The sequence below is a fragment of the Rhinocladiella mackenziei genome (genome assembly GCF_000835555.1).
Source record: "Rhinocladiella mackenziei CBS 650.93 unplaced genomic scaffold supercont1.5, whole genome shotgun sequence".
Lineage (NCBI taxonomy): Eukaryota > Fungi > Ascomycota > Eurotiomycetes > Chaetothyriales > Herpotrichiellaceae > Rhinocladiella > Rhinocladiella mackenziei.
This window is the reverse complement of record NW_013550600.1, coordinates 665,848-683,653: the sequence shown is the minus strand read 5'-3', so window position 1 is coordinate 683,653 and position 17,806 is coordinate 665,848. Positions and strand designations below refer to the sequence as shown.

General features: G+C 50.3%; 5 protein-coding genes across 5 annotated transcripts; 4 read left to right on the top strand and 1 right to left on the bottom strand.

Moving 5' to 3' along the window:
* Positions 1-1,310: 1,310 nt before the first annotated feature.
* Z518_06720 (uncharacterized protein) lies at positions 1,311-5,562 on the top strand (the record flags this gene model as incomplete). The annotated part of the gene is made up of 2 exons (XM_013414851.1): positions 1,311-2,975; positions 3,043-5,562. The coding sequence occupies 2 exons, from the start codon at positions 1,311-1,313 to the stop codon at positions 5,560-5,562; spliced, it is 4,185 nt and encodes a 1,394-aa protein (XP_013270305.1).
* A 635-nt stretch (positions 5,563-6,197) lies between these two features.
* On the top strand, positions 6,198-7,841 carry Z518_06719 (uncharacterized protein; the record flags this gene model as incomplete). The annotated part of the gene is made up of 2 exons (XM_013414850.1): positions 6,198-6,906; positions 7,033-7,841. 2 exons carry the CDS (start codon positions 6,198-6,200, stop codon positions 7,839-7,841), a joined length of 1,518 nt encoding a protein of 505 aa, XP_013270304.1.
* Positions 7,842-10,406: 2,565 nt separating this feature from the next.
* Z518_06718 (uncharacterized protein) lies at positions 10,407-13,715 on the bottom strand (the record flags this gene model as incomplete). Its single annotated transcript, XM_013414849.1, has 4 exons — positions 10,407-11,791; positions 11,846-12,786; positions 12,863-13,405; positions 13,462-13,715. 4 exons carry the CDS (start codon positions 13,713-13,715, stop codon positions 10,407-10,409), a joined length of 3,123 nt encoding a protein of 1,040 aa, XP_013270303.1.
* A 360-nt stretch (positions 13,716-14,075) lies between these two features.
* Positions 14,076-14,351, top strand: Z518_06717 (uncharacterized protein; the record flags this gene model as incomplete). The annotated part of the gene is made up of 1 exon (XM_013414848.1): positions 14,076-14,351. The coding sequence occupies one exon, from the start codon at positions 14,076-14,078 to the stop codon at positions 14,349-14,351; it is 276 nt and encodes a 91-aa protein (XP_013270302.1).
* Positions 14,352-16,510: 2,159 nt separating this feature from the next.
* On the top strand, positions 16,511-16,723 carry Z518_06716 (uncharacterized protein; the record flags this gene model as incomplete). Its single annotated transcript, XM_013414847.1, has 1 exon — positions 16,511-16,723. The coding sequence occupies one exon, from the start codon at positions 16,511-16,513 to the stop codon at positions 16,721-16,723; it is 213 nt and encodes a 70-aa protein (XP_013270301.1).
* Between the last annotated feature and the right edge of the window lie 1,083 nt (positions 16,724-17,806).

The following is a 17,806-nucleotide window of genomic DNA, read 5'->3' as shown; positions in this document are numbered from 1 at the left end:
GGTTAATTTTCCCTGCACTTGAATGAGATGTGCCAGAGTCTATAGATGCTGCAATTTCAAGCCTTACCGTTCAAGTTTCCAAAATCATTGCTTAAGAGCCGTTCGATTCGCTCCATCCGCTCTAGAAGATTCGTCTCTCTCAGTTTCCTACCAATGTTACCGGTCAGCAACAGTGTAATTGACAAACAGAAAACATATGGAGCTTTGCATGAAATTGTCGAACTTGGCGCGATTTTGTTTCCTCTTTCCCCCGCGCTTTCTGGTAAATGTACAAATAATGCCGTGGTGCATACACCAATTGCACCGGGGTTTGACCCCATCGCATTTTATCTGTCGATGATCAGACAAATTCAACGCAGGCCAGGACAGAGAACGACGTCTTGCTCGACTTGATCTGATATGAATACCTTTCGTTGATGGCAGGAGTCACATGCACGGAGAGCCCGCCTGCTGGTCGGGCTTTCGTTCCCCGAGGCCGCAGGTGAAGAAAACCTTGTTGTATCTGACATAGTTATAGGCGCGGTCTCAAGGGGAGGTCCTCGACGCTCTTTGGCTGCGCGCAGTGCAAAGGAGCGAGAGTGTCAGGTGCCGAGTGATCGTCTAGCATTCTTGGGGGTGTTCGAGATCAACAAATTGGGCCCCCTAGATGAAGCATCCTCAAGGAGTAGTTCATTCGGCTTATCAAAAATGTACATTAACCGGAATGATATCTGGTGCAAAAATAATTTCAGGCTAGGGACCGACGGGTCATGTGCAAGACAATTTGCCGCTTAGTCAGCGGCATTTCGGTTCAAACATCAAAGCATCAAGTCAAGCCTCGCGTATCTTTGTGAGTTTGTCTCGATAAGGCCTGAAATTCAAATCCTACCACGTTTCCTGTGGCTACCAAAGTTTTGGTTCGTCTGGGGGATCCATTCGGAGTCCGATAGTTTCCAGATTCCGTTCATACGCGTTTCAATCCCGAGTGGCAAATGAAGATGGCTTTCACATCAACCATCGAAAAGTTGCTGAGGGCAGATTGGCTTTGTGTGGTGGACGCGTAATGATTGGGGAGATTTGGTGCATTATTCCGTTCCACTTGGAGCAGAAAAGACATGACAACATTGCATTCAGGGCCCTTCGAACCTGGGTTGTTTTGTCCCCGATTCCGACCAGGCCCCAATACATATAATGAAGATGGCAACTCATCCAGTACCCAATCCGTCCAACAAGTTCCTCACATACTGCTCCGGATGAATGCTCCCAAGGATATGGGAGCCCTACACTCTCTATCCCAAGATTCGCTTCCCCCTCACCCTGGAGGAACCGAGATGCCCTCGGAATCGAATGAAACCTTGTACAATGACATGCAGCCTACCTCGACGCGTGAAGATGACTGGGCACTGGCTGGGCAAGTCAGGTCCTATCACCAGCGGGATTCAGCCTCGAACAGAGAACGAAAGTTGGGAGTCACCTGGTGCAATTTGACTGTTCGAGTTCCCCGCTCTGACGCCAGCATTCAAGAGAATACCTTGTCACAGTTCAATCTTCCGAAGTTATTTGAAGAATCTCGACGAGAAACACCACTCAAGACTATTTTGCATGGTTCCCATGGCTGCGTTAAACCAGGCGAAATGTTGCTTGTACTTGGTCGTCCAGGCTCTGGGTGCACTACTTTGCTGAAGATGCTGGCCAACCGGAGAGGCGGATATCCGTCAGTTTCTGGGGAGGTTTGGTACGGATCAATGAGTCATCTGGAAGCGAAGCACTACCGGGGCCAGATTGTGATGAACACCGAGGAAGAACTTTTCTTTCCCACGTTGACGGTGGGCCAAACCATCGATTTTGCTACACGATTGAAAGTCCCATTTCACATCCCAAATGGCGTTCAGTCCGCGAAAGAGTATCAACAACAAGCCAAGGATTTCCTGCTGGAATCCATGGGTATCGCGCACACAAGCGATACCAAAGTCGGAAATGAATTCGTTCGAGGAGTTTCTGGCGGGGAGAGAAAACGGGTCTCCATTATCGAGTGCCTGGCCACTCGAGCATCGGTGTTTTGCTGGGACAACAGTACCAGAGGCCTCGACGCAAGTACAGCCCTGGAATACACCAAAGCCATTCGAGCTATGACCGACATCCTCGGCCTGACTACGATTGTCACGCTATATCAAGCGGGAAATGGCATTTACGACCTCTTCGACAAAGTTCTGGTGCTAGATGGCGGGAAGCAAGTGTACTATGGGCCAATGCGAGAGGCAAAGCCTTTTATGGAAGACCTTGGCTTCCATTGCCCTGAAGGGGCAAATGTGGCAGACTTTCTGACGGGGGTCACTGTCCCGACAGAAAGACAGATCCGACCGGGCCACGACAGCCAATTTCCCAGAAATGCCGACGAGCTCCTCCAGCATTACGAGAGATCTCACATTTGCGAGCATATGTCGGCCGAGTACGAGTTCCCTAGTCTGCCGTTGACCGAGGCGAACACCAAGGCGTTTCAGGAATCCGTCACCTACGAAAAAGACAAGAGGCTCCCTCGTACCAGCCCTTTGACAACCGGTCTGGTGACACAGATAAAAGCTTGCGTCATTCGTCAGTATCAAATCATTGCCGGCGACAAAGCGACATTCTTCATCAAACAGATCTCCACCATCGTTCAAGCGCTGATTGCCGGTTCGCTTTTCTACAATGCTCCCGGAAATTCCGCAGGCCTTTTCATCAAGGGTGGCGCTCTCTTTTTTGCTTTGTTATACAACTCTCTGATGAGCATGTCTGAAGTAACCGACTCTTTCTCCGGGCGCCCGGTCATGGCCAAGCACAAGTCCTTCGCCTTGCATCAGCCGGCAGCTTTTTGTGTCGCTCAAATAACGGCAGATATCGTGCCTTTGCTGGTACAGGTCACAACTTTTTCAGTCATTCTCTACTGGATGGTTGGTCTAGGGGCGAGTGCGGGCCAATTCTTCACCTTTTGGGTGGTTGTCTTCGCTGCTACAATGGTAAGCATTCTTGTGTTACTGCGTCTAGTCTTATCCTAAACAGAAACTGACTGCGCTCGCTCTTCAGTGCATGACTGCTTGTTTCCGTGCAGTTGGTGCAGCTTTTCCCACTTTCGATGCGGCCTCCAAGGTGTCTGGTTTCTTGATTGCTGCCCTGATCATGTATGTCGGCTATATGATCGCCAAACCCGACATGCACCCCTGGTTCGTCTGGATATTCTGGATTGATCCTTTGGCCTATGGATTTGATTCACTTATGTCCAGCGAGTTCCATAATCAGATCATTCCCTGCGTTGGAACCAATATCGTACCAAGTGGGGAAGGATATACAGACTCCCAGTATCAGTCCTGCGCAGGCATTGCCGGCGCAGTCCAAGGAGAGACCTTCGTCGCCGGAGAAGCCTATCTGAAGTCACTTTCGTACGGTCATTCGCACGTCTGGCGCAACTTTGGTATCATATGGGCCTGGTGGGCCCTTTTTGTCGCGATTACGATCTTCTTCACCTCAAGATGGAAATCTGATTCCGAGAGCGGCAGCAAAATTCTGATTCCTCGGGAGAATGTCCACCTGGCTCGTCATATCCTCCAAGATGAGGAATCGCAAACGCCAGAAAAGCAAGTCATCAGCTCAGATTCCTCTCTTCAAGAGCGTGGCACCGACTCGAAGAACACCGAGGAGGATCTGATACAAAACAGCTCGGTCTTTACGTGGAAGAATCTATCCTATACAGTCAAGACGCCTCACGGTGATCTCAAGCTCCTTGACAATGTACAAGGATGGGTGAAACCGGGGATGCTGGGTGCTTTGATGGGAGCTTCTGGGGCCGGAAAGACCACGTTACTTGACGTCTTGGCCCAGCGGAAAACCGAAGGAACTATTCATGGCTCGATCCTAGTCGATGGCCGACCTCTTCCTGTTTCGTTCCAGCGTTGTGCTGGGTATTGCGAACAGCTTGACGTCCACGAGCCTTACGCCACAGTTCGTGAAGCACTGGAATTTTCGGCTTTACTCCGACAATCACGGCACGTCTCACGGGAGGAGAAGCTTAGGTACGTCGACACTATTATCGGTCTTTTAGAACTTCAGGACATTGAGAATACCTTGATTGGATTTCCTGGAGCCGGATTATCCGTCGAACAGCGGAAAAGAGTCACAATCGGTGTCGAGCTCGTCGCCAAGCCTAGCATTCTTATCTTTCTCGACGAGCCAACCTCAGGACTTGATGGACAGTCTGCGTACAATACTGTACGATTTCTTCGCAAATTGGCGGACGTCGGTCAAGCGGTCCTGGTGACCATTCACCAACCATCCGCTCAACTCTTTGCCCAATTTGACACACTGCTCTTACTCGCCAAGGGCGGGAAAACCGTGTATTTTGGAGATATTGGTGACAATGGGGCTACTGTTAAGGAGTATTTCGGACGATATGGAGCTTCTTGCCCACCCAATGCCAATCCGGCCGAATTTATGATCGATGTCGTCTCCGGCCACTTGTCTCAGGGTCGCGATTGGGCCCAAGTGTGGCTGGATTCGGCCGAACATGAGAAAGTGGCCCAGGAACTTGACGACACGATCAACAAGGCCGCATCCAAACCTCCCGGGACACACGACGATGGCTTTGAATTTGCCATGCCTTTGTGGTCGCAGATCCAGATTGTAACTCGACGGATGAATCTGGCTTTGTTCCGCAATACGGACTATACCAACAACAAGTTTGCTCTCCACGTCGGCTCCGCCCTTTTCAACGGCTTCTCATTCTGGAGGGTGGGCGAAGGCGTCGGCGACCTCCAGCTGAAACTATTCACCATTTTCAATTTCATTTTTGTCGCTCCCGGTGTCATCAACCAACTTCAACCCCTGTTCATCGAACGCCGGGACATTTTCGAAGCCCGAGAGAAGAAAGCCAAAATGTACAGCTGGAAAGCCTTCGTCACGGCTTTGATCGTCTCCGAGATCCCATATCTCTGCATCTGTGCCGTCCTCTACTTTGTCTGCTGGTACTACACAGTCGGTTTCCCCAACAACAGCAACAGTGCCGGGGGCACCTTTTTCGTCATGCTCTTCTACGAATTTGTGTACACAGGCATCGGGCAGTTCGTTGCGGCGTATGCCCCAAACGCAGTCTTCGCCTCTTTGGTCAACCCTCTTCTGATTGGAATCCTCGTGTCGTTCTGCGGCGTCCTCGTGCCCTACGACCAAATCCAGGCATTCTGGCGTTATTGGTGTTACTATATCAACCCATTTAAATATATTATGTCCTCTATCCTTGTTTTTACTCTCTGGGATACGGATGTCGCCTGTAAGGAGAATGAATTATCAACATTCGACACCCCCGGCAATGTCACGTGCCAGGAATATCTTTCCGACTACCTCCACAGCAACCAAGGCAAACTCGCCCACTTACTTAATCCAAATGATCGGGCCAACTGTCAAGTCTGCCAATACAAAACCGGAGCAGATTATCTGTACACGATTAATCTCAAGAACGAATCCGACGGATGGCGAGACGCTGGGATTGTGGTCGTTTTCGCCATCAGCTCATACGTTCTGGTGTATTTATTGGATGAAGCTAAGGACCAAACATAGCAAGAAAGCACAGGAATGAGAACAGAAGGACTCGTGGTAGACTTGGAAGAGGCGAGCAAATCGGCACGAATAGACAGAGATTCAGTCTCAGTTCTGGAGATATGATAAAGTTAGAGGGACTAGAAGGTTTCAGAGCCACTATAGACGTCAATAGATCTTACAACTGCGATCATCCTTTTGTATCCAAAACGGAATACATGTAGCAAGCAAGTCGAAATTCGAAATCACGCTTCGGTTGGGTGCACTCCCTTGGACAAAGAAACCGCTCACATGATTAAAGCGTAGCGTGGAGCGGAGCTTTTTCTAGACTCCGACCCCCCCGGGGCGCGAGACCTAGGGATCAATTGTGTTCACGTGACTCGAGTCGTCGCTGATTGGTCGACGAAATCGCTTGCTGATTGGTCAAAAAAAAAACACCAATCACATGATCTCGCGATGCGTGCGCGCCTTCGTGTTTCCTCGACACGTTGCCACCCTTCTTTCCTCCTCCTGTCATGTCCGACGAAGATGCCAAATACTGCTCCTCCTGTCTCCAAAAGCGTCTTCTCTCCTTTTTTCTCAAAGATGCCTCCGCCCCCTCCGGGAGCAAGGTCTTTTCGACCTGTATCGCCTGTCGAGACAAGCGCAGAAAGAGGATGGCTCGACAGCCGTCACGGTCGACGATCCCGTCCAAGAGGCCTGCGACATCGCCCACAGAAGCTCCGACGCGTCCAGGACGGCCTCCTCCCCTCGCCCCGCGCGCTCTCTCTCCTCTCCTCCATCCTTATCCATCGACGATTCCGCCTAGAAGGCCTGCGACGCCGCCCACAGAAGCTCCGACACGTCCAGGGCGGCCTCCTCTCCTCCAATCTCATCCATCGACGATTCCGTTCAAGAGGCGTGCCACACCGCCCACAGAAGCCCCGACACGTCCAGGGCGGCCTCCTCCCCCTTCCATCCTCCCTCCTCTCGCTCAACGCGCTCTCTCTCCCCCTCCTCCACCATCGACGCCCGTCCGACGTCGACCCGAACCGCCAGCCTCGTGCTTTCTCCTCGCCGAACAATGGGCGTCCATCCAAAGTTTTCATGCCGCCATGGATCACGTCAAGATGGAGACCTGCAGCCGCTGTCACGCACGGTGGTTCTCCATGGATGTGAAGAATGACATCTGCCATGCCTGTTTCTTGCGGGATCAGGGCGGCAAGACTCCCTTTCTCATGTCCGCCGAGAACGCCATGGACCCGGGAGAGCGGCCGGCCCATCTGCCCGCCCTGACCCAAATCGAGGAGATGATTGTCGCCCGGTCGCATGTGCAAATGATGGTCTATCGCTACCGGGGCCACCAGTACCACTACTCGGGACACTGTCAGTTTCATGCAAAACACGATGAAGACCGTCGATATCCTGCCTAATCTGCCCGCGGAACTTGACGTGGTGGTGTTACGGCCCTCCGATCGCGTCGTCGAGCATGACCTCCGCTATCGACGCCAGTTCCGGTCGGATTTTCGGGTTCGAAAGGGACATGCCATGACCTGGCTGCGGTTTCTCCAGGCCCACCACCCGGATTACCGGTATGTCACCATTCCCCGGATCGGATCGACGCTCTCCCGATCGATGACGACATATCCTCATCGTTTCTCGCTCTGATCGACGATACGGGTATGGAGGAGGAACCCCCCGCGCCCGAACAACCGGTGTCCGCCGAGCTGCTCCCGCCGGATTCTCAATCGATGGTCCCCAATCTCAATATCACCACGACTGAGGTGGACCTGATCGTGAGAGAGATCGCCAGCCGGAATTCCCCCCCTGCCGGCCTTCCCGCCCCCTCGATTCGACAGACCCCCATCGACGAAGCGTCGGGCAAAGATCGGATCTTTGCCATGGCCTTCCCGACATTGTATCCGACGGGCCAGGCCGATTTCAACACTCCCCGGATACGAAAGGTGAGTTTGACCGATTACGCGCGACATCCGACGTGCTTTCACGACGGCAGGTTCGGCCGGCACCCGCGCTGGCGGTTTTTCGTCTTCAACCTCCTCATGCGTCGAAAGGCCAACGGGGCGGCCCGCTTCTACGTGTCGGAGGCGTCCGGTCCCAAGGATCTCAGCCGGGAAGAGCTGACGGAAGCCCTACTGGTCCGCGATGCCCTCCTCCCTCAGATTGTGCCCAAGGGTTCCGATCTGACGGGGACGCGCCCGTTTTGGAGGAATAAGAGCAACCACATACAGGCCCGGGCCCGCTTTCTCTCGCCCGGCACGTCGCCTATTTTCGTGACTTTAAGCGCAGTTGACATGCAGTGACAGGACCCAGTTTCCTCTCCATAAGAGTCAGGGATTAACACTGTCCAAAGCGGTGATAAACCTGAATCGGAGAGAGCATTGCCTAGGCCTTTCGTATGTAGCCGTGTCACGCGTGAAGACACTAGATGGCCTGTTATTTGAAGCGCCGTTTGATTTTGAGCGCTTTGCGAGTGTACATACAGTGGGATCCCAAGAACGGGACTTGGACTATACTTTTAGAACAACACAGTTATTATGACTAGGGGTCGAAATCGCGAGCCATATAGACCGGCTCTATTCTCATCGCCGATATCTGAGCACAATGTATCGGTATTTGCTAGATACATCGCCAATATATCGTTGTCTGCTTTCCTAATTGGGTACACCGTCGTCTACTTCATGAGCCATGGACTGGATCCGACGGGTCGATATCGTACGGCACAGGACACCCTGATCAACATCGTCCACAGGTGATCCATAGACTGGATCCGATCAGGGGGGTTCTGGCAGACAAAGGCGGCATTCTACCCATTCCTGGGTGGGCCGTAGATTGGATCCGACGAGGTCAGCCAATTAGAGCACGTGATTAGGTGTCGGATTATAGATTTTCCGGGATACGGCGGCACTCTAACCACTCCTGGAAGGGCGCCTTCCTACGGAGGTACTCGGCATCAACATGATCAATAAGCCACGCCTACGGATCAAATATTTTCCGAACCACTAACTTACCGTCGGATTAACAATTTTCCGGGATCACCACCCATCGGACCCAATCCGTGGACCATGTCCCCCGGGGGTGTCCGCCCTTCCACTCGACGTGGTTCATGGATTGATGAAATTCTGCGAGGGTTCGGGGTCAAGGATACAATCAATGTATTCTAGCTAGCATCGAGTTCTAGGTACAAGACGTAGCACGAAGAGAGTCAAGATGGGATGCTACGCAGGAAGTGCCGAAGAACCCTTGATTATGTAATCCTTGGCATGTGGTCCCGTGACAAATCCTCCGTCGCCCATCGGATCTAGTCTATGGACCGCCCAACCCTCAACGGATCAATCATTTTCTTGGACTATGTGCTCCCCTCCCCCGGGCCGGGAGAGGAGGGGCGCGGCCTTCCATTCGATATCGACGTGGTCCATGGATTGGATCCGATGAAATCCCAGTCTGTGGACCATTCTGACAAGCTCGATTGATCATACTTGACATAATCCACGCATTGGATCCGATGAAATTCCCCGTCGCCCATCGGATCCAGTCTATGGACCACCCTGACAAGCTCGCTCGTCTTAGTCTCGTCTTGACTAAGACGAGACGAGACGAGCGCCACCAAAACCAAGCGAGCGCTTAGTCTTGCCAAAATCGTCTTGGCTTGTTGAGGACCCTGTTCCTGGACATTGTCAAACTGGGGAACAACTTGAGATATATTGAATGCTCTGTCTACCACACAACCGGTCCTACTAGGTTACTGGTATATATACACGTTGGGTTGACCCCTTTTCTTCTCCTATTTCCACCCCCAAAACCTGCATAGGGGTATAACCCCCTTTTCAACAAAAGGGGCACTTGCTACTATTCGGCCGTTCAATGAGACCTTGTTCGACAGATATCGTAGCGGAAGCTATGCGACGGTGCTTCGAAATCGACCCGGCCCGCTATGATGCTACGACGCCGCCGACAAAAAGGCCTGCCATATAGAGGCAGTTTGAACTTACGGATTCAAACATTCCACTGCTAATAACCGCCGGAGCAGGTGCGTTGTTTAATCTTCTAGCCTCCGACCAATGTGCCGGAGTGGCTAATATCTCCAGGTTCCGTGGGACTCAACTTAACATGCGCCTTAATCTGCATCCTTCTGGAACCATGGTGGAATATCAATAACGAGAAGCAGGCAGATGCTCGTGTGTACAGACAAGGCCAAACAAAGGTTGTTAAGTATTTCGATTGGAGGCGTTTAACAGTGAGATCGACCGAGAAATTATTGACGTCCAGTTGCGGAAAGCTTATGTGAACGAACGCTTGACCGGTCCCTTGATGCGTCGGCATGACGAGGGTCCACAGATTTTGGACATTCCATTGTGACACGACCTGGTGTGATTTCGGTGGAGAACCAACAGCAAGACTGGGCTGGACCTCCATCACTGGGGCCTCGAAAGAGGAACGACAGGGTCGATTTCGACTCATTTGCCTGTCTCAATATGCTTATATTTCTTTCGCGATGGTATAGGTTCGCGACCAAATCAAGCAAAGAGTTCTACTTTGCCCAATCATAGTGAGAGGATAACTAGAATGGAATTGAAATGCAGACAGATTTCTATTTCAGTATCTAAGATATTACCCCGGAAGGTCTTATTGTGAGACGGAGGAGGATAAACCTCTGGGCCATAAGGTACGTACAATATGTCAGCATATCCGTGTGAGACTACCCTTCGTATTAAAAATTTTTCCTTCAGCAAACCTCATACATCAATAATACCACCTAATAATTACGTCCTGATGTAGTACAAAGCATGACGTGCGCTCGTTTAGTGGGTGAATCAATAGTAGTGCAAAGAACGGGAGAAATTCATTCTTAGTTTTTTTGCATCACATCAGCTTCCGAATAATTCTTCGACCTGACGACGTGCGTCATCCTCCGGCATGCTATGCACTGACGTGAGGTGCCTGCGCATCGCGGACGGGACCGCAAATAAGGTCTTGCAGTCAGGGACCGAACACTTGTGGGCCTCCTTTCTTCTTCCTCCTTTTCCCTTGATTTTGACCCCAAGTGTTTGCTCGGCCAGGCTGACTGCGGCATCATAGCCCATAGCATGAACTGTAGTGAAGTGGTCGCGCAGCCTAGCGCCTTGAGAAAACGACGCGTTGGCCTTGCACCTAGATATCGGGCACTTTTTCGCTTCTGTCGTCTTGTAGTTTTTTATCGCTCGGTGGAGTATATCTTCGGCCAGCCGAGTTGCATCAAGTGCAGACATCTGGTGCGCTTTCTGGAGATGGTCGCGTAATCTCGATGGCTTGTCGAACGTCTTCTCGCTTTCACAATCATCTATCGGGCATTGAGTAGTCTCGCGAGGAGCTGTGTTCCTAGTTTTCTTGTGATGGATACCCCTCTGTCTCGGAGTAACGTATGTCGCTACCTCATCATTCTTCAGCCTGTGATGATACTGCAGGTGGAATTTCAACTGATTTCTTCGGGTGAATGTCATTTCTACCTGGCATTCTTCCACCAGTGGACATCGCTGCGATTCGGGTAAGTCATCATGAACTTCGAGCAGATGTTTTTTGTACTCGTTGAAGGTTTGATATATCGGTGATATATCAGGGTCGCATCCAGCCTGGCACTTGGAAGGCTCCCAGCGATGTTTTTGCCATCGGTGAGCTCTCAGAGAGCCTGGAGTTTTGAAAACTTTACCGCAATCTGGTTCCAGGCAACGATGTTCTCCTTCACCCGAGTCGGACTCACTCTGCGGTCCCTCGCATCTCACTTCATGTAGTCGGATATTTTCCGGTCGAAAGGTGGAATACCCGCAACTTTTGTTGCAGTGAAATAGAAATGCAACGGGCTTATTTCGACTATTACCTGTTGGGACGTGTTGAGCAACTTCCTCGGGGTTTGAGTGATCGAATTTGCCGGTGTTCCGGTAGATATTGATGGTAGCAAAGTAATGAACGAAATCATCGCCAGACAACGTCCATGGCTGAGATGTGTCTTCAAATGCAAGATATCCCAATGCGTCCATGCTCATGGCATCGATGATCTCCGATTGCTGGTTGCGATTGACACGGTCGATTTCATTGCTCGGCGCAGCATTGGCATTCTGAGAAAAGATAGTATGCTGCAGGACTTCTAGCGAACGCTCATCTACACTGAACCCCACCCGATCATCCACAGGCTCGTCTGGGGTATTGTTGACACGATCAGTGTCTTCACTAAATGCAGGCATATTGGACACATCAGCTGGTGCGTCGATAAACAGAGCTAATGAACTAGAAATTAGTGTTGATCCACGAATTAGTCTTCTGGTCGACTGACCTGGGTCGAGAATAAGCTCCTCCTTCTGCACAGGTTTCAAGGCTGGTCGAGCATTTATTTCCGATGCCGTCTGTTCCGCCAGCGGCGTGCGGACAAGAAACTGCTCCACGAAGGAGTTGGGACGTGCTCTCGATGCCCCGGAAACCAGGTCAGTGTTGTCCAATGTGGTGCCGTCGAGCCCGTTGTCCGGCTTCTGTTTCTTACTCCGAGGCCTGATTGGAGTCGGCGTCATTGTCGATAGCGGACGTTTGGTTCTCTCACGATCGCGAATTTCCTGAGTGACTTGTTCACGCACTCTCTTATCGACCGAGTCGGTTATTCCCTTCTGCTGGAGTAAGGCATCCACCTTACGCTTGGGAATGTGTTCCTTTCTGATCGGGCGTAGCTGCTCATCTGGATCTCTCTCGTCGGCGGAGGGAGCGAGACGATCTTTGAAAGGGTTCTCTGCTCTCAAATTGAAGACCTTTTCCTGGAGTGGGCCGGCATACCTGTCAGTTATGCCATGAGCAGCACTCTTTCGTGAATGGCCGAGGGAACGACTGGTCGACTGTTTCGCTGCGCCTCTCAGAGGTTTCTCCAGGTGTGCGGTGTCTCTAGCTGAGCCGCGTCGTAAATCAGTCGGAATCATGGGTTTGAGGAATCCCGAAATAAGAGACATATATTTGAGTGAATGCTGTATCTGAGCAACGCCTGCCGGCTTGTCGAGCTCAAGAAACTTGTTGTGCCCAATTCGACAAAGTATCGGTCTCTTGGGATGCTTCCACCGAACTCGGCGGTCCTTGGTACGCAGTGTATGGTCTAACACCTCTTGGACGGTCCTGCCATGACAGATTCCTTGACGTAGGCCGTGTACCAACAGTAATTTGATGGTACAGGCTGCACTTTGGGCTGGATTTTCCAAGGCGTCGAAGAACCGAATTTCATCGTCGTTCAGAGCATCTCTGCGAGTATCAATGGTCAGCTTCCTTCCATCAAACATCGACACAGTCGATTATGAACGACGGGACGACTACTTACTTCTGCCCTTTCGCAAATCTCAGGGTTAACTTGGCTCGTAGTTGTTGGACGCTAGTTGCGTTCTCGTCCGCCGTCAACTCCACATTTTCCCAGGTGAGACACTCTAGACCGTCATAACCATGAGTTCTTGCGACATCTCCCGGCCTGGAGCTGCAGGCCACTTGCAGGGCCACACCCAGAAGTCTTAGGATGACGATGTCCCATGTATTGCAGCCATTCAGCAACGCCGATCTCATGTAGTCACTCACGAGCTTTTGGAAGATCATGAAGCCTGCCCACTGTTTCTCTCTCCAGTATCCTTTGGACAGCTTTCCCGCCTTGACTTGCTGCTCTAAATATGTTTTGATTCGTTCGAATTCACGCGGGCCATAGTTGTCTTTCACATTGGGATATTCGAAGTTGAGCCAACGTACAGCTTCGTACCAAAACTTCTGGATCGTTCTGAGGCCAGGAGCTTGCCTGTCAGGGTAACGGCTCCGAGTTCTCGCAGCAATCGTGGCGATAAAACGGAAGATATTCTCACCGGATGGACACTGGGCTGGACTGAAGAGAAAGTCAGTTACTTTCTTCCTCTGAGGGAATGGATAGCATGAACGTACTCATGTTTGATGGTCTTGAAAAAGGCGAGGAAAGCATTCTTCACAGACATCCTGTGTGATGCTGTACCTGGGGCTCCTCGGGCAAATGATAAAGTCTTCGCAGCTTTCTTGGAAGCGACACGGTCGGCTGCTTGGTACTCCAAGATCTCTTCCACCGTCCTCCTTCCAGCATTTTCATATCTCTGGTATGGATCATCGTCAATGTCAGACTCGAATTCCAAGTCGGAAGAGTTGAAATCAGCATCGTCCGCCATAGTGGTGGTGGTGCCAATTGGATAAGAGAAGACACAATCAGAACGCCGCCGAAAGACAAAGCATGCTAGAAACAAGCATGTAGACAACGAGGTCACAAAAAGTCGATTGGAATGACCAATCCGTCGTAGACAAAGAAGAGCAAATGTGGGTTGGGAGGTGAAATGAGAGTGAAAGATTGGAGAGGGTAGGCAGGTCACTACTAAGAAATATATCCCCCCCACCCTCTTTCCTCCTCTCTACCTGCCTGACTGCGCATTTTCCTTCATCCGGTAGAATTGTTCTCTTGGTAGCTCTCTGAGATCGATCTTGCCATAGAATTTCGTCAATTGACCGCGTCGATTCCCTTGCCCGCGGCCATCATGTCGGCCGTCACGCGAGCCTCAATGAGGGCAGGAGTCCAGGGATCCCCCAAACAAATCGAAGACCTGGCCTTCAACATGGCCGGGTTCGCCGTGGAAGATGAGAGTGGAAATCGAGAAAAATATCAGGTCATTGTTGCTCGATGGAAGAACTCCAAAAATTGGAGTACTATCATCAACAAAGTTCAACAAGGAGGTGTCAAACTTCGTGGATTGAAAGAGTGCTCTGGCTCTCCTCATGAGTGTAGGATAGAGCCCATCTATATATCTATCTAACGAGTGTATGTCACCATTGCTGCCTGTTAATGGTGATACAGCCTATTGAGCGCGTGTTGCAAAATATCCTAGTCCGTCATAAATGATTGGCTAGCATTTGTTCAATGCTATTGCCCAACAGGAGGCTGTGACCATCTGGGATACCCGGTCTTCCGTCCATCGATGGAGCTAACCGCACGCGAACTCGGGACCCATGATGCTCCACCAGACGGCACCACGCATTATCTAATCGTCGGGTACGCTAAAGCGTATCTGGACAAGAGCTAAGGTGGAGCATTAGGACCACCCGGCAACATCAATCTCCAACTTCCAAAATCGACCTCGTAATAGTATTATACTCGACAATTCACCTAGAGGTTGTCATTTAGGAATTTTTCTACATTCTTGGTACGTTGCGTAAATTTGCGGGCTGAAATAAGACGAATTTATCAAGGAGATTGACTTCTGTCGAGTAGAATGCTCCCCGTCGCCACATGGTTCATGGATTGAATCCGATGGCAGTAGGATATCATGGGATCCGATCCATAGATCATGTCGATATCGAGGCTTGTCCGTTAACGTTCCATACGAGTTATCTCAAATGTGATCAGTAGAGCTTCTCTGGGTGGTCCACAGACTGGATCCGATGGCGGTGGTCTTTCATCGGATCCAATCCATGGATCATCTCAATATCGAGGCCCGTCCGTTAATGCCCCGTTACGAGCCATTTCGAGTGTGATCAGTAAGAGCTCGTCTTAGGGTGGTCCACAGACTGGATCCGATGCGTAGATCATCTCGATATCGAGGATATCTATCGAGTAGAGTGCCCCCCAGCCACATGGTCCACGGATTGGATCCGATGACGGTGCGGCAAGCCCACGTGACACCTCCAAGCCATAGGCTTACGTGATTGGCCAGCACGTCGCTCTTGGCGTCGCCACACAACGCCAAGCCCTACCCAAGCGATTCAAAAATTAAAAAAAAATAAAAAAATCAAGTTTATATTTTATACTGCCAAAAACTGCTTCAAAATTGACACCAAATCGTGGTTGACCTATCAAGGACGTAACCGAGTGGTAAAACACTCGGCTTGCTGTCGAACCGATAGAATTGAGGGGCCTTACTAGTGTTCGATCATAGGTAAGGTAAGAGGGTTGTCCGGCCTAGCTCTATTGAGTTTCTAGGTGCCCTTCATGGGTAACGTAATGCTCCAGCCAGTGATTGTTGATGATGTCGTCTTGTTCATACCGTTGGGTGGTCACTGATTCAAACTCCTCTTTATTTGAACTTGTCCGGCTGAAGCTTTCACTGGCTGCGGCGCCCATCTATAAGTTCGTTAGAGATGGACTATAGGAGGGGGCCCTTTTATTTTCTTCTTATTATTTTTGTTTGCGTATATATAAACCACCTATCATATAGAAGACTTAGAGAAGACTTGCTCAATCTCAATGCGATAGCGTTTAGCTATGGTGAGAGTGGTGGCAAGAGTATTTTTGAATTTTAGATTAATGTTGCCGGGTAGTCATAATGCTCCGCGTTATTATAGTATCACAGTCCAGGCAAAGGCCTTTAACCTGACTGTTTGACTGTCGACGGCTTGTTTGTCTGCCTGACTGAGAAGTTCGTTGGCCTAACTGAAACTGTTAGTTAGGCTGCCTGACTGTTGGCCACGCAGAGTGGAACAGTTCAAAGAAGACATCCAAGATTGGCTGAGAAGACCGCGCCCGACGGTGATAGTTCCCGAACATTCGACGCTCCCACGAGCTGCGAAAGACGCTGGAAAAGAGTTAATGACAATCTCGAACTAAGGGATTACCCCCACCAGCTCCGAGCGACCGTTACTATCTTTCGAGTAGGCCTGGGCCTCGACGAAGTAGTGCTTAACAATGTCATATAGCGACCCAGGAAGAAGAAAGTCCCGCATGGGGGAGAGGAGGACAAGAAGGCGAGCCAAGAAGGTATATGCTTTCTTGAATATCGACGCGGTCGATTGATTATAATCGACTGTACTCACGAATAATGATACTCGGTCAGACCGAAGAGCATTCCTGTATCATGTCTATTCCAATATCCCTAGCCCGGAAGAAGTGGCCACTGCCGAAGCAGAATTGGTGGCACAACGGGAGTAGCGGGGTATATCTACCGGACAAACCCTCGGACAACATCGTGAAACCAGCACCATGGAAGGCCTGGACTTAAATTTGAATTCGCTCCACTTGAATGAGGAAGAAGTTGCCGCTAAACAGTCGACCCCAGATAAGTTTGCACACTACCGAGCGACTTACGGATGGGACTGGAATATAGATACGATCCAGAAAGGTGAGGACGAAGACGGGGACGACGCAGACGACGTGGTGCAGGATGAGGAGCAGCGCGGTGATGATGTGAACTAGCACGTAAACCAAGACGACGAATTGCTCGCCCACCCGACGAGGATTATGTTCCTATTGAACTGTGAGACAATATATGGCAACATTTTCAGCGTGGCAATAAGTATTCGGCTAGACAAGAATTTCATCTGTGAGCTGAGCACGGAGACATCGTGTCAAACTGGGGAACAACTTGAGATGTATTGAATGCTCTGTCCACCTCACAACCGGTCCTACCAGGTTGCTGGTATATTTACACGTTGAGTTGACCCCTTTTCTTCTCCTATTCCTACCCCTAAATCCTGCATAGGGGTGATAACCCCCTTTTCCAACAAAGGGGCACTTGCTACTATTCGGCCGTTCAATGAGACCTTGTTCGACACATCGAAAGATGGGGGACAATCTTTATCTGTAAAAACATGCGAGGCAGGACCTCAATTTGATAGAAAACAGAGCATTCCTTCAATTTAAGTTGTAAAAGAAGTTAACAGGTCCCCCTTTCTAAAAAGGCGAAAAGTAAACAGAGATCCTACTGAGTTGTGATCCTACTTCTACGTATCGATGATAATGGTATTCTACTGTCAAACTTGTGGTACAACTTGAGTTGAAGGAGTGCTCTGTTCTCTATCAAGTTGAGGTCCTGCCTCGCATGTTTATATAGACAAAGATTGTCGCCATCTTTCGGTGTCTCCGTGTTCAGCTCGTAGACGAAACCCTTATCTAGCTGAACAGAACATTCATTGCCACGCTGAAAACGTTGCCACATATTGTCTCACAGTTCAACATCTACAAACATTGGACCCTGCTGATTATTGGCGGACAGTTTGAGGGAAACCTTGCCTTGCATCTTACATATATCTATGCTAGCATACTCCTTGATTGTAGTGAATCATAATCCACTCGTTCCATTGCCGCATTACAAATGTAATCTCATACATCCCACATTCTTTTCCAGTCCATCCCGTCTGCCCGCTCCCCTTCTTACTCAACTGATACCTGTATGGATTCTCCTCGCATGTAAGTGGTGTTACTATCTCAATCCTTTTAATTATCTTATGGGTTCTATGCTTGTTTTTACTATCTGGGATACAGATGTCACCTGTAAGG